This window comes from Watersipora subatra, chromosome 1, assembly GCF_963576615.1.
Source record: "Watersipora subatra chromosome 1, tzWatSuba1.1, whole genome shotgun sequence".
Lineage (NCBI taxonomy): Eukaryota > Metazoa > Bryozoa > Gymnolaemata > Cheilostomatida > Watersiporidae > Watersipora > Watersipora subatra.
The window spans coordinates 40,042,958-40,059,386 of NC_088708.1; the positions used below are offsets into that span (position 1 = coordinate 40,042,958).

Genomic DNA, 16,429 nt, shown 5'->3' on the forward strand with positions numbered 1-16,429 from the left:
ACGTTAAATAATAATATCATCTGCATCCAAAGCAAGAAAACAATTTACACCTATTTTTATTGCGAACTTTTGGCGTTTTTCTACCCAAATGTTTATCAGAAGGTATAGGTGTTACAGGTGCTGATGTGGTTTTCACTTTTTGTTCTCTTTTGTTAGAGGAAGTGGATGAGTCATTAATGGTGCCATGTACCGTGCAGCTGGAAATATGGGTGTGGCTTCCAGGTATTGGAGAGTCAATGTTTCTTTCTTTGACTAAATTTTCAACTACAAAACAGAGGATGTCAGTTATATAATAAATAATCTGTTTACTAAAGAAAAGCAAACCTGTATTACACTCTTTGTCTATAATTATTTCTGTGGTCCTTCATTAACCACTTATTGTAAATTCCTTATACTCCAATACTATACTCCATAACTCTACTCCACTAATAGGTACTACAATACATTGTATTGATCAGGTAACATAGACCTATAAACTATGCTATTAAAGGTATAGTTAATTATTAACTATACCTTTAATAGTATAATTAATAGGTCTATGTTCTGGTAATGAGTCCACCCTAAAAGTACTTAATTATGTTCTTGCTATTTGTGTTGTTTATTATTATTGTATACTATTGAATGTTTTCCTATTTCCTATTATTGAATGGTATTTCCTCACCATCTTTCCTATCGGCTCTACTGATTAATTTCTCAATTAATAATATTGTAGCTCGTTCTGCGAGTTCATTGCAAACAGGTATTTTTATGGGCTCCTAAGTCCAGTTTGAATACATAGTAAGAGAAATCTTGCAGCTTGGATAAATAGCTAATGAAAACCAACCTTCCACCTCACAGCCGACCTTTTCTTCAATTATTGTAGAAAGAGTAGGAAGAAACTTTAATGCTCGACAATGTTTCTTCCTAAATATCCCAGCGGCATTTCCGACAGCTCTTTTAAACTCAAGTATCTCATCTGTCTCTACATCTTGCTTACGGCAGTTACGTTGCTTTTCAATCGGCTCATGACAAATATCTCCCTTTCCATTTTTCTTACAGCAGTATTCTGTAATATCCGCGATATCCTGTTTATGGCAGTCTTCGTTCTTTTCTAGTTCATGACAACCATCTCTTCCAATTTGCTTATGGTAGCCATCTTTCTTTGCATTGAGGTTTCGACAACTATCTTGTTCTTTTTCCTGTTCATGATAGTCATCTCCCTTTAAATCTTTTGTATGGCAGCCATCTTTTTTTCCATTTAGCTCACGAGAACTAGCTTCCTTTTCTGCTTGCTTATGGCAGTCATATTTCTCTTTCACTACCTCATGACAACCATCTCCATCCTCCATATGGCAATCGCTTTTTTCTATATCTTCCCTATCGTAGCCATCTTTCTTTCCTATTATGTTTGGAGAATCATCTCCCTCTCCCTTCTCTCCATGACAATCAGCTTCCTCTTCCTTCTTATGGCAGTCAAGTTTCGCTTGCGCTACCTCATGACAACCATCTCCATCCTCCATATGACAGTCACTTTTTTCTATATCTTCCCTATCGTAGCCATCTTTCTTTCCTATTATGTTTGGAGAATCATACCCCTCTCCCTTCTCTCCATGACAACCAGCTCCTTCTTCTTTCTTATGGCAGTCAAGTTTCGCTTTCGCTACCTCATGACAACCGTATCCATCCTCCATATGGCAATCGCTTTTTTCTAAATCTTCCCTATTGTAGCCATCTTTCTTTCCTATTATGTTCGAAGAACCATCACACTCTCCCTTCTCTCCATGACAAGCAGCTCCTTCTTTCTTATGGCAGTCAAATTTCGTTTTCGCTACCTCATGACAACCGTATCCATCCTCCATATGGCAATCGCTTTTTTCTAAATCTTCCATATCGTAGCCATCTTTCTTTCCTATTATATTCGGAGAACCATCACACTCTCCCTTCTCTCCATGACAAGCAGCTCCTTCTTCTTTCTTATGGCAGTCAATTTTCGCTTTCGCTACCTCATGACAACCGTATCCATCCTCCATATGGCAATCGCTTTTTTCTAAATCTTCCCTATCGTAGCCATCTTTCTTTCCTACTATGTTCGAAGAACCATCACCTTCTCCCTTCTCTCCATGACAACCAGCTCCTTCTTCTTTCTTAGGGCAGTCAAATTTCGCTTTCGCTACCTCATGACAACCGTATCCAACCTCCATATGGCAATCGATTTTTTCTATATCTTCCCTATCGTAGCCATCTTTCTTTCCTATTATGTTCGGAGAACCATCACCTTCTCCCTTCTCTCCATGACAACCAGCACCTTCTTCTTTCTTATGGCAGTCAAAATTCGCTTTCGCTACCTCATGACAACCATCTCCATCCTCCATATGACAATTGCTTTTTTCAAAATCTTCCCTATCGTAGCCATCTTTCTTTCTTATTATGTTCGGAGAACCATCACCCTCTCCTTTCTCTCCATGACAACCAGCTCCTTCTTCTTTCTTATGGCAGTCAAATTTGGCTTTCGCTACCTCATGACAGCCATATCCATCATCCATATGGCAATCGCTTTTTTCTAAATCTTCCCTATCGTAGCCATCTTTCTTTCCTATTATTATTTGAGAACCATCTCTCTCTTCCTTCTTTTCAAGACAACCAGCTCCCTCTTCTTCCTTATGGCAGTCATTTTCCTCTTTCACTACCACATGACAACTATCTCCATCCTCCATATGCCTGTCACTTTTTTCTACATCTTCCTTATCGTAGCCATTTTTCTTTCCTATTATTTTTTGAGAACCATCTCCCTCTTCCTTCTTTCCATGACAATGAGCTCCCTCTTCTTTCTCATGGCAGTCATATTTCTCTTTCGCTACCTCATGACAACCATTTCCATCCTCCATATTGCAGTCACTTTTTTCTATATCTTGTAATTCATAGCCATCTTTCTTTCCTATTATTATTTGAGAACCATCTCCCTCTTCCTTCTCTCCATGACAATCATCTCCCTCTTCCTTCTCTCCATGACAATCATCTCCCTCTTCCTTCTCTCTATGACAATCAGCTCCCTCTTCTTCCTTATGGCAGCCATTTTTCTCTTTCACTACCTCATGACAACTATCTCCATCCTCCATATGCCTGTCACTTTTTTCTACATCTTCCTTATCGTAGCCATTTTTCTTTCCTATTATTTTTTGAGAACCATCTCCCTGTTCCTTTTCTTTATGACAACCAGCTCCCTCTTCTTCCTTATGGCAGTCATTGTTCTCTTTCACTGCCTCATGACAACCATCTTCATCCTCCATATGGCAGTCACTTTTTTCTATATCTTTCCTATCGTAGCCATCTTTCTTTCCTATTATTATTTGAGAACCATCTCCCTCTTCCTTCTTTCTATGACAATCAGCTCCCTCTTCTTCCTTATGGCAGCCATTTTCCTCTTTCACTACCACATGACAACTATCTCCATCCTCCATATGCCTGTCAATTTTTTCTACATCTTCCTTATCGTAGCCATCTTTCTTTCCTATTATTTTTTGAGAACCATTTCCATTTTCCTTCTCCCCATGACAACCATCTCCCTTTCCATTTTTCTCTCTCTCCTGCTCGCCACAATCATCTGTCTTGTCACTCTGCCTATGGCCATCCTTTTCCTTTCCATTTAGCTTTGTGCCATTTTCGCCATTCCGCTGTTGATTTTCAACATTTTCTGTACTTCTTGGTCTAAATGTAAAGATTACCAACATACTTTTACCTTCACACAAATGAGGTCATTCTACTGCAAAACATTGCATTTTTAAGTTACTTTTGTCCAACTCGAGGATAACTTGTGACATTTTGCACATATGATAACACAGCAATTTCTAAAAAGTCTATCAAGCTAAGAGTGTACATCTATATCACAAGGACATTATAGAACATCAAGAACATAACATACACTAAATGGCTGACTGTGTCTCCTCTACTATTCATAAAACAAAGATGCTTATTGTGACCATCTTTTTGTACAACTACTGTAAAAATGATTCTAGTGAACTTACCTTATTTACTAAAGTAAAATTAGCAACACATTATTTTAGTTTCAACTGGTTAAATAAGTTAATGGAAAATAGCAGTTACCTTAGTTTGAAGAAAGAAGGCAAAAGCACAAATCTTGGCAGAGCAAGCTTGCGTATTGCTTTTAAGGCTTTCCAAAATGCTGGCCAATGGGCAGTTATATAGAAGACTAAAAAAATATAGTATAACACGTTAAACACTTTCTTTGGGTGCATCTTCCTTCAGCATTATCCAAAGAATAATATGATTGTTGACGCACTGCATTATGTCGTAGGACATTGTTACAGTAGCCCGCTATTATTATAAATGGCTTCTTATCTGACCAGGAATGTACTGTTACTGGTAGCATTTGCAAAAAATACCTTGCGCATTTTTATTTTAACCTGATGTGTTTTAGAAATGAATAAGAAGATTTTTAACCAATTAGAATTGGATAAAACTGGTTAGGTATTTTATGTAGAACTTCCTGAACATCTTGTGTTCTATTATTTCTGATCTGTAAATAAAACTGGTTTTTTTATTACTTGATTGTGTTGTCACTGCAAGTACTGAGTACAATTATATAAACAAACTGTAAGTAATAAACTATCGTCATGATCGTTTGAAACTATCATTTACAACACTCACCGTCTTATAGATACCTAAACAAAGATAATACTTATCCTAGATATAATCAATCAGCAAGATAGTAAAGAATATTTATGTTTTCCTTAGACTAAATATCAGAAGTTCCGCTCAGAAACTGATTCAATGCCACTTCTACATATCGTTTATCGTGTTTATACTGAGCTCTTCAAAAAGATTTTAGAATTGGCTAGTAGCACGCTGTTATTTGGTTCATGTTCAATGTTAGTCAAAACAGCATCGCAATAGTTTCTTTTCACTCTCCATGGGACCAGCACTGCAAATAGTAAGCTGTGGAAATTGCATTTTCAGAAGAGAAAAGGAAAGCTAGTAGGTGTAAGAGCATTGCACTGGTAGTGCAGGTTTTACTGTTCGGTGTTATCTTCTCTACAGCCACATAATCACTCAACACATCTTGTACTTTTCATCTTATCAGTTAAACAATGCCAATAATGTGCATGGCCAACTTATTTCAGTAAATTGAAGACTGAAGGTTGTGCCTAAAACCTTTAGGTTGTACAAAAGTAGCTAATTATTTTTAAAACCTAATAGTTACAAAAGGTAGTAATATTTGTGAAAAATCAGTAAGTTTATGTAAATATGCCAACTGAGTAATAGAGAGAATATATCTCATGATATATATCTCATAATTAAGATCTCTAGCAATACATCCATTAATTTTTGTGATTGGTTGGAGTTATTCCCTACAAGCACCATGTCCTGTGAGGGCGTAAGTGATCATGGCTCTCCACCACGTCCTATTTGGCTAGCGGAATGATTGGCACTGCACGGGTATTAAAAAACAGCTTATAAGCAGTGGCAGGTAATCACTAGTTGCATGCATCTAACCACGGAGCTACACAGTCCTTAGAATTCTGTTGCTCCTATCGCGCACCGTATACCTTTTTTCTTGATGGCACACACTAAATGATGTATTAATTGATACATTGCACCCATGAGTTACAATGCCCCTGTTATAAAATACTTTTCACTCAACTCTATGAAACACGATGCTTTTTAGCCCTCGCCATACTAAGGCGAATTCGTTTCGATGTCAATAAAATTTGACATCGCCATAATTTGCCAATGTCAACAAAGATCTTTCTCAAAATTAAAGTTTGGCGATTGTCGCATTAATTACAGTAAAATAACAAAAACCGTCGATATGCTATTCGCCAAAATACCTCCCCCCAACGCCGAAAAGAGACATAATTATGTTGTTGGCTATCTCAGTTTACCGTCATCTGTTATGGTAAAAACAGATTCGCTAACAGATAAGTGATAAAATTTTAGTTTAAGGTTTGAAGTTTACTAAAATACCTACTAAATATCTATAATATTTTTTATTAACTACATTTTATCTTTCTATTTCAGTCGATTGAATAAACTTTCTCACCACCTTTTCTATCATCACTATTACTTCACATCTCCCTTAACAATATTACAGCTCCTTCTGTAGGTACATGGTCAATAACACCTGCTATGAGCTTTCCATTTCAACCCAATCACATAGTAAGATGACTCCTTTTCTGTAAAGTTTCCTTGTGCAAATTATCAGATGTAAAACCCACCTACTACCTTTAAGAAAGTCTCATTGGAGATCACATTGTAGGTCTACATGTATAGTAATCAGTAATCTTTATGAATATTCTTAATACCATATTTATATCTTACATTATTGAATATATTCTTATTTCTTACTAGTAAATACATTTTCTCACTATCTTTCCTATTATCACTCCTACTTAACCTCTCTCTTAACAATATTATAGCTCCTTTTATAGGTGCATGGTCAATATCAACTAATATGAGCAACCCAATTACATAGTAAAACGACTCCTTTTCTGTAAAGCTTGCGTATTACATGAAGCTTCATGAATTACAGATTAAGAGCTCATCTGTTGCCACAGATTACTTTCGATTCAATAGGTCTTGAATCATTTTCTCAGCGAATAAAATTAATTCCTTTTTATAAGATACACATTAAAAATTACTAATACTTTGCACCTACTGCCTGTACTTAGAATACACCATAGAAGCCAGCAGGTAATACCGGTAAGTGATGAGGAAGGAACTGTTTTTCAATACCATTTTTTATATATAAAGTTGGATACTAGATTTCTCATCCCCTTTCCAGAGACCTTTAATCTTATGGCAAGTAAAGTCAATCCCTTTTTTCTAGATTTCTCTAAGATTAGTTTCTCCAGGTGCCTTCAGGTCCCATCTCAACTGACACTAATTGACATCAGTTGCATAACCTATTCAACTCAATATAGTTTCCCAAGCGTAACTCTTTGGAAGCGTTTTATTATTGGGTCTTGGACTTGATTTACTTGAATGCAATATTAATCAGTTGAACCTAAATTGATTTACAAAGTCGAGTCAACTTGGATATCGCTGCTAAGAACCACATTGAGTACTGTAATCTAGAAAGGCGCTTGAAAATGTCAGAAAAGTAAGTAATCAAGTTAGACATGAGTTAGATATGAACTGTTACTTATATCACAATCCTGCTAAATTAAATATTAAATTATTTGTATTATCAATATCACAGCATTACAATTTGATGCAATAAAACTAAGTCATGTTATTTTATAATACTTTGGAATGCATAAAATATAGACAGTAAGTCATGCAACAACTCATAGTCTCAGGCCTATAAAATCATAAAAGATACTGTCAGGTTTAAACACCAGTCGAGTATTGCAGAGTTCCTAAGGATAGGTCAAAACTCGATAATCAGCTGAAGACAACCTAGAAACAAACGCAAACAGTAGATGGAGGTGCAATGAAGCAAACTAAGACAAAAACAATTAACAAAAAATAAGTGAAAGAACAAACTAAGGGACGGACAAAATAGGAAAAAATAGAAAATGAGAAAAGATAAAGATTGGACGGATCATTAAGATTGTACCGGACAGCAATAAATTTGTGGAGTCAAGTGAAAGCTGTAGACCAATCTAAGATTATCATAAAATGAAAACAAAACATTTATAACAATCGCTGTGTAAACAAGGTAAGCAAGATAATAGTATTGCAAAATAACTTAAACTGATCCGCAAAATAAAATTTCAATGCTCTTATCTCTCTAATAGAAACACATATTTTAAAGAAAGCCTTTGTCTTTGACCATATCCCTGGGATAAACTTAACTTAATATAAAAAGTTTGACTTTAAATAGAAATGGCTCAAATTCTCACGTAGCAGTTTTATTAAACCTGCGACAATCGCACCAGTATGCTCGCTATCATGCAGTGAATGTCTATTCTAGGACATTTTCTTTCTTAGGCTGGCCAGACTGCCATACGCAATATCATCACCATTTATTCTGTTTGATGGCAGCCAGGCTAGAAGAGGAAATAGTGCCATGCGCTTGTGTATAGCTACCGAAGGCAGCCCTTGCACCTCCAGTCGCTGATGCGTTTCTAGTATTATCAAACTGTTTCCTCCCAAAAACAGGTTTCGGTTTCTCCTGCTTTCCTGGAATCTGTTTAGCAGGATTCTACAATATTGTAGTAAAGCCTAATTGTGACTGTAGAGCTACAAATAGTCAATCTCTCTACTAAATATCATAATCAAAGGTTCAAATCTCTACACCTATAAGACAATAGAAACAAGTTTTATATGTTTAGGATTTAGTGGTACGGAAGACAAACAAATTGCCATGAATTCTCATTAGAATCTCTGTATATAAATCTCAAAGTTGGTGAGTACGTATGTGTGCATGTGTGTGTGTTTCGGTTTGTCCAGCCATAGCTATTAAAATTTAGGAATGAAATATCTGTTTCATGCTAGACTTGATCTTGGAAGCTCCCATTCACCAAACAAATACTTTATCAATTAAGCTATGAGAGATGCATCGAAGCCTGAGGCGATATTTGTCGGTATTTGGGTGACAATAGGCATACCCCTGTGCACAACGTCATTTTATGCTTGCTTTCATGATTCTTATTATTAAGTACTCACAGTACCAGCTTATTCAAATTAGCCATTGGGTAGTGGCAACTACATTAAATGTCACTGTTTCTAAGCTGATGTTTAATACCTGTGCAAAGCCAGGCATTCCGCTAGTGTATATATGAGTTTTGTTATACAAAATACGTCCAAGAACCAAATAAATTTGTAGGTAGAGGATTGACTGTATGTGAGCAACAATTATACCGCAATCATAAGTTCTATTAGCAGCATTTGATGTATCCTGCGATAACAGGAATTTAAAGGAGATATAGGGTAGCGTCATAGAAAGAATTCCAATATAAAAGATAGCTCATGCCTTGACTATTTCTTACATACACAACATATATTGTATGTTGGCACCTCTCACAAAACGCCCCTGTTCAGGTTAACGATACAGAACAGAGAAATAGCTATGTCCACATTATTACAGACCATGAATACTTACAATTCGTTGGCTCTGAATGGTGAGACCCGTACGTTCATCTCTAGTTATAACTGGATTGCTCGCTTGCTTAAAGAATGAATTGGTCTGAGGAGGTCGGTGTCTTCCAGCGCCAACAGGTGCAGAAGTCTGACGCTGAGATGGCTTAGGAGTGTCGTGAGGGGTGTCCTATAATAAGGGCTATCAATGTTAACACCGTTAAAAGTACAGACAGAGGTCATCAGAATATCATCAGCCAATTACTATATTAGTACAACTTATTGAGTAGAATACAAGAGCTGTAGTGTTAATATTCTGCCTTAGGATATCCCTTAACAGCTACATCGTACGCGAGTACCATAGCATATTCTTACCAGCAACATAACATATCACATTTGTTCTGCTGTACCTCTGTGATTATAACTGCAGGATAATACTTACTCCGGCGCCAAAACTGTTTTTCCTTGTAAGAAGGTGAGACTTTGGTCGAGGGTTGCCAGCCTGAATAGTCCTTCCAAACGCTGCAAAAGAATTTCAAGGGAGTGAAAACAAGCTAAATATAACATAAAATTATTATAACTTTAACACAAAGTGAGAATAGATTCTCACAAGCAAACCTGGACAAACATGGTAAAGTATGAACAGATACACTGCATTATGGAGTTATAAACTCACTTCATAACCTACAAGTATGAACAGAAACTTGTGGAAACACGAGTGAGGAGTGCACTTACTTGGCTGCTGTACGTCTTAGGAACTTATGTGTTGATGTTATATATACTAACAGCACATATTATGTAGTATATTTGTAAAATAGTAGTACTATTTAAGCTTTCAAGAGCCGTAGTACATGCATAGACATGTTAATCTACCTGTTTATATTCCTCAAAGTCTGTATGTGTGTGTATATGTGTCTGTGTATATCCGGCTATAGCTATTAAAATCTTGGGATTTAAAATTTCGCATTATGATGAAATTTAACTCACGGAGAATGTGCCTGCAAATTTCAACCCATATGAGCTACCACTGAGCTATTTAGGGCAAATTGATCAAAAGTTCTATCATATATGGTATAGCGTATGCACACGCTAAATGACGTATTATTTGAAACTATGAATTCTATAAAACACGATGCTTTTTTAGTGTTTTTTTTTAACTTCTATTTCCGGTTTTTTGTTAAGTTCAATTGCTATATTCGCGGTTGAGGTCAATTTTTCAGGCGGACAAATGTATTATCTCCGTAGGAAAGGCAACAACATTCTCTCACCGTTCAGTCAGACAAAGACAGTACGATGTCTCATTTTTACAATTGTATCAAGATCGAGAGGTACCAGTAGCCTCGTATTCAAAGTCTTGATGGATAGCTTCTTGATAGCTTTAGATAGAACTGTTATTATTAATTTAACATATTCAGGATTTTTATTTTGTTTTTTTCAGCTCGTATTAATTGTATCATTACCAAATCATCTTTTATTGTAATCGCAGCAAAACAGACTTAATTTAGCTATTACTTGCTAATTATTTCATGTTTACATTTAAACCCTTTTATAGTTGTTTTTTTTTAAATTTATTTGACCTGCACAAAACATTTCCCTCATGATATGAAGTTTGAAAGTTACAGTTGTTTGACAAAGTTTGAAAATCCTCACAGTTGTTTTCATTTTCTCTCTTAACTTATTTTAACTACACAAAACACTTCTCTCATGATATGTAGTTTGAAAGTTAGAATTGCAAATGCTGTTATATGTTAAATACAAACCAATTTTCTGTCCAAAGGCTTTTTACTACACGGGCAACGTGTATATATGTGTATATGTGTTTATATACGTGTATATAAATCTCAGTGTCTGTCTGCCCTTTTGTCCAGTTATAGCGATTAAAGTTTTAGAAAAGAAAAATCAGCTGCTCACTGGATTTGAACTCGGAACCTCCAGTTCTGTCAACCAGCATTTATTCAATACACTACGCTGTTGAACTGGCTTTACTATGGAATAAATTGGGCACCTACTTATTACACGTGCCAATCTTTCATAGCTTCACGCCAGCGCTGCAGCTAGCATTATGCGTGAAACCATACCAGAAAAAAATGGTTGAACTCACATGGCCAATAAGACTACTGCAATCAGTATAGATCTGCAGTAGGCACTGCAGCCGCTACGGTATGAATTACACAAAAATAAACAGAGTACACTGTAATATACAAAACACTGTCATTTAAAAGTTATATAAATTTTCTTTGCAAAAACATTTTTATTACTCGAGCAACTCTGGACGTTCAATAGTGCTAGTATAAAACTGTCAACAAGGCTTGAGATAGAGTTCCTTATATCTCAACTGCTTGAATAAAGCATCTTTTATATATCACTATGACGTACTTAAAATACACTTCTGCATTATACAACGATCTTCTACAGGACATCTACCAGTATGTCTAGACATCTATATCTAAACATCACTCCTACGCACACACGCACACACACGCACACCTAAAATTCCCACATAAACACTACTTCTAGAAATTGATATCTAAACGCCTATATCAAACAATCCACATCGAGATATCTACACCCAAACAGTATCCATATTTTATGCAATATCCAACATCTATATTCAGGCATAAGCATTACATTCAACATCTATAACTAAACATATACAACTAGACATTCATATATAGGCATATACACTTAGACAAATATACAGTTGAACGTGAATAAATCAAACTTAAAGAAAGTGAAAGTGCTCAGTTATCAAAGCATTCAAGTTATCCGAGCACTGTTGCAAGTTCATGTGTTTACCTGTAGATACATATTGCATATATATACCTTGTATAGGCACAAACTATACAGAAACGCAAAAACAGATATTCCTTGTTGCAGGTTAAGACCAATGCAACAAAGCATGCTTTACATGTATATCTGATTAGTTGTTGCATCTAAAATACTTATTAAGTGTAATCTGTGAAAAGGTGTTTTGTTGAGAAAGACCAAGAGTGTAACTGAGTGTAGATACAGACTTTAAACAGTTATTCTAGTCCTTGCACTCTTTAGTAACTATTATTCGCGACTGTACGTGGGTCACAATCACCAACTTCATGCTCATCATCGTCTTCTTTATCAGAATTAGTGATATACCATCCAAATCATTGAACGATCTCTTAGCCTTGACAATCTTTAGACAGATAGCGCCCTTATCTTCTCTTTCTATTCAACCCGACACTATACCTTCTAAGAAACTTTCCCTTTTAGAAATCACTGATAGGTTTTGTCCTGCTTTAATATTTCTAATGATTTCTTTGCTGGTTTTCACGATTTCCTTTGGTTGCCACGAGGTCATCGCAAAGCAGATGTCTTATAAAGTGCAGTTTTACAAATGTTCACTGAAGTCATTAATAAAAACAATTTGCTAACCAAAGTAATATTGACATCTAAAAAATACTAAAAATACATGTTGATCTTCATGGCTCAGAATAAAGCAATCCCTCTGAAATGACAACTGCAGTCTCGATAGCAATTGAGCCGAAAATCTTAGTTAAACGCACTACTTTTCTCATTTGCAAATGTCTCTACGCGAAATAAAGGAACAAAAACTGCTCGAGTTGATAGTGCTGGATTCGAGTTATCTGGAGCAATTAATCACTGTGTGGGAAGGGACAAAACAAAACCATACGACTCCACCATGTGTTCGAGCCATCCGTGGACAAGTCATCCATGTTTGACTACATCTCGACATATACAGTACATTTAGACATCTAAATATCTAAATATCCCCATCTAGATATTTAACTCTAGCTATCTACATCCAGACACATAATCAAAACATTCACAATTGGACATTTACGTCTATGGCTTCATCAACATAACATATATAGATTTAGATACCAAAACGTCGATATGTGTATCTAAGCATCTACTTCTATATACTCACAGAAAACAAGTTTATACACTTGACAACCATGAGTGCTTCAGCTGGCAGACATATGGTGAAACATGTACTTACCAACGTTGAATGATTGCTGTTGTGGTTGCTGCTGATAGACCGCATAGTTTCCATTTTCTCTTCCCACCGGGACCTTGCTTTTTACTTTGTCACTGGGAGAGGGTGGTAAATCGCCACTGACGTACTTGGGGGTGTCCACGAATCCATCACCTTTTTCTTTAGGCTGATGTGTAGGAGACATGTGGACACCAGCATTGCTATAACTGGCAACACGCTGAGCTGGACTCTGTTGTCCCTCTTGCCCAGGCTTGGGGGTAGAGTCTAGTTCAGGGGCTAGCGACTCCTTGTTGAGTTCAATCCTCTTTCTGCGTCGCTCTGTCTTTTTTTGTAAAATCATCTGCAAATGTGGCTCTTCATGTGACAGCAAATTTTCTAATAGCGGCAAACCTTCTATGAACACAAAGCTACTAGTACCACCTTTCCTACAAATAAGAACCCTGGCAACAATTTAGTGGTAAATAACCAACTAGGAACAAATTTCCTCGGCAGTGGACCTTTTGAAGGCAGTGCGACACAACAAATTTAACAGCAGCATACACCAGACATTCCTTAGCAGCGCGTTCATGGAAAATCAGGAAGAATGACAATGCACCCGCAATTATATTCACGATACGATTTTTTTAGAACCAATATTAGGCTATTTTATCTAGAGTTTTTTAAAGCATCTCGAGCAACAAATAACAATATACAGTTGTAATAATGCAGTGCCAGAGTATCAAGTATTTTAGTGAGTCAAATAGATAGTAGGCTACATAAATATCACAACTTCAAGTCAAAATATTATAAATTGCGACGCGAGGAAACTTCTGTTAAAGTAAAGTTGTCTGCTCCCTTAACAAATGATTAAAACTTCCTAAAATAACTTGTAAGGAATCAATTAAAATGAACACAGCATTGATTAGATAGGAATAGATGTGAAGCTAGTGTCAGTTTACGAGAGGTTTCCACCAATCAGCTGACAACTGTAATCACACTGAAAATATATACAGTTCAGGTGAAGCACCATTTTTTTCAACTTGTTTCGTGGCAAGCAACTATTTTAAGACTCAGTAGACTGCTATGGTTTAATATAACTGGTAAGTTTACAATCAAGTGAGCTCTCACACTCCTAATGTATGCTGAAATAAGGATCATAGTAAAATATAGCTCTTCTACTCCAACGTTTCTCCAAATAAACTCGCCTATATGACCCATAATATACGCTACATAATGCCTCCTTTCCTACATTAAGACATTAAGATGGCAGCTATTCAGAGATAAACTGTTACCTCGTATAATTTTGTCCTGTACTCCTCAACTGTTAACTGAACATCATCGCTGAGACTTGGTACAACCTCTCTTTCGGCAGTCAAAATTTCGTTGGGTTTGTAGAACCTGCAAGCAAAAATGTAAAGACTTATTTGCCCATAAGCACCAGGCCTGATCACACATAAGTTTGTACTCTGGCAGCTGGACTCGAAAAGCTTGGAACTGAATTGCTTCAAGCAAGTTTGGTTCCGACAGCTACAAGAGAAGCTCGCACGCGATTGGATGATGTAATACTAGTAAATGCAATGATCTCTTTGTTTCTTTGTTCTTGATTTGTTAATGTTGCAAATTTACTAAAAATAGAATTGTGCAAAGATAGAATCGGAAATAGTGGAAATGTTATCAATTCCAGGAGAGAGAGAAGCACTTTTAAGCAAGTTTAATTAAAAGATCTATTGTACGCGAATACGATTCTTACTGTTTTACTAGTGCTCACAATACCCTTATTGTGAGCACTAGTAAATGTGAGCACTGTGTAGCACTGTGAGAATTTTAGTCGCTTTAGTTGAACTCTCAGCAATTCAAAAGCTTTGTTTAGACAGTACCAACCGTGGTGACCCAGTCACCAGTTAACGTGTGGTTTAACGTTAGTTCTCCTTTCTTACATCATAAAAATGTCTAACAGGTTGGACTACAACAGACTGCTCCATTTTGATCCTACTCGAGGCAGTTGATCTCTCCAGCATTAATTCTCTATAGCATCTGACATTTACTGGTTGAATATACATGTATATATTTCATGATTATAATCAGTTACCATATATATATATGTACATATATAATCTATCAAAAGTATATTCCCAGCTCAAAGGTGAACTACAGAGGCCAATGCCAGATCGTACCAAACCCAGCACTTTCAAGTTTTGGAAGGACATCTGGGAGAAAGAGATTACTCATAACATTACTGCGGATTGGCTGAAGAGACTCAAAGAGTCCTTTATGGGTCACCAACTCATTGTGACCCATAAAGGACTCACCATCAGTAAAAAGGATATTAAATGCAGAGTGCAGCATATGAAGAACTGGGCAGCACTTGGGCCAAATATGATTCAAGCCTTATGGTTGAAGAAATTGCTATCTCTGCACACAAGAACGGTAAAGTGGATGAAATGCCTGATAGTAGGTGCCGACAAGAATGACAGAATGGCTGACAAAATGATGAACTGTACTCCTGATAAAAGACCTGAACCTGATGCCGATTTCCGAAAACTACCGGCCAATAACACCACATGGAAACTGCTCTCAAGAGTAGTTTCGGAAAAACTAAAAAAGCACATGAGTCAACATATGACTGACACATGACCTTCGAAAGGAATTAGACGCAACACCTGAAGAGCCAAACACCAGTTGCTGGTGGATCGGACAATCGGTCGAGACAGCAGGAGAAGGGATACCGATCATGCTATGGCTCAGTTCGGCTGCAAAAAGGCCTACATGTATGACTCAATCCCCATAATTGGATTCTAGAGGGCCTAAGGCTGTACAATGTCTACCCTGCCCTTGTGGCATTCATCAAGATGGCGATGACCCATTAGAAGAAAAAAACTATAATAGGCTAATGGCAAGAAGCTGGTGAGTGTCAAAATCAAGCGTGGCATTTATCAAGGTGACTCCTTATCACCGTTGCTCTTCTACATATACTCAAATTCTCTAAGGCTCTAAGCAATATGCTGGAGGAGACTCAATATGGGTATCAATTTAAGAGTGGCACGAAGATGAGATAAACCACCTCTTCTACGTGGATGACATCAAACTGTATGCAAAGAAGGAAAAGAACGTTGAGTCGCTAATACAATTTATTCGGGTGCACAGCAAAGACGTCAGATTGACTTTTGCTTTTGGAAGATGTGAAAGCCTAAATAATCCTAGAAAGGCCTCAATCCTAATCATTAATCCTCATATATACATGTATGTATGTATGTATGTATGTATGTATGTATGTATGTATGTATGTATGTATGTATGTATATATATATAAATAATTGTTTCCTCACCCCGGTTAACCCGTATGGGTGACCGGGGTGAGGAAACAATTTTTCCGGGTGACCGGGTGAGGATCATATACATATATATTATATATATACTAGCTCGGCGTTGTACGAGTAT

At 36.7% G+C, this 16,429-nt stretch overlaps 1 protein-coding gene across 1 annotated transcript in view; it reads right to left on the bottom strand.

Annotated features, from left to right (window-relative positions):
- Positions 1–7,213: 7,213 nt before the first annotated feature.
- LOC137394809 (extracellular signal-regulated kinase 2-like) overlaps positions 7,214–16,429 on the bottom strand; it is a 28,528-nt gene continuing 19,312 nt past the window's right edge. The window contains exons 10-14 of the mRNA XM_068081583.1: positions 14,284–14,389; positions 13,016–13,352; positions 9,461–9,540; positions 9,044–9,208; positions 7,214–8,143 (exon numbers count right to left, since the gene is read on the bottom strand). Coding sequence (XP_067937684.1) covers positions 7,958–8,143; positions 9,044–9,208; positions 9,461–9,540; positions 13,016–13,352; positions 14,284–14,389 — 874 coding nt within the window. The 3' untranslated portion in view covers positions 7,214–7,957. The remainder of the gene's footprint in view (positions 8,144–9,043; positions 9,209–9,460; positions 9,541–13,015; positions 13,353–14,283; positions 14,390–16,429) is intronic.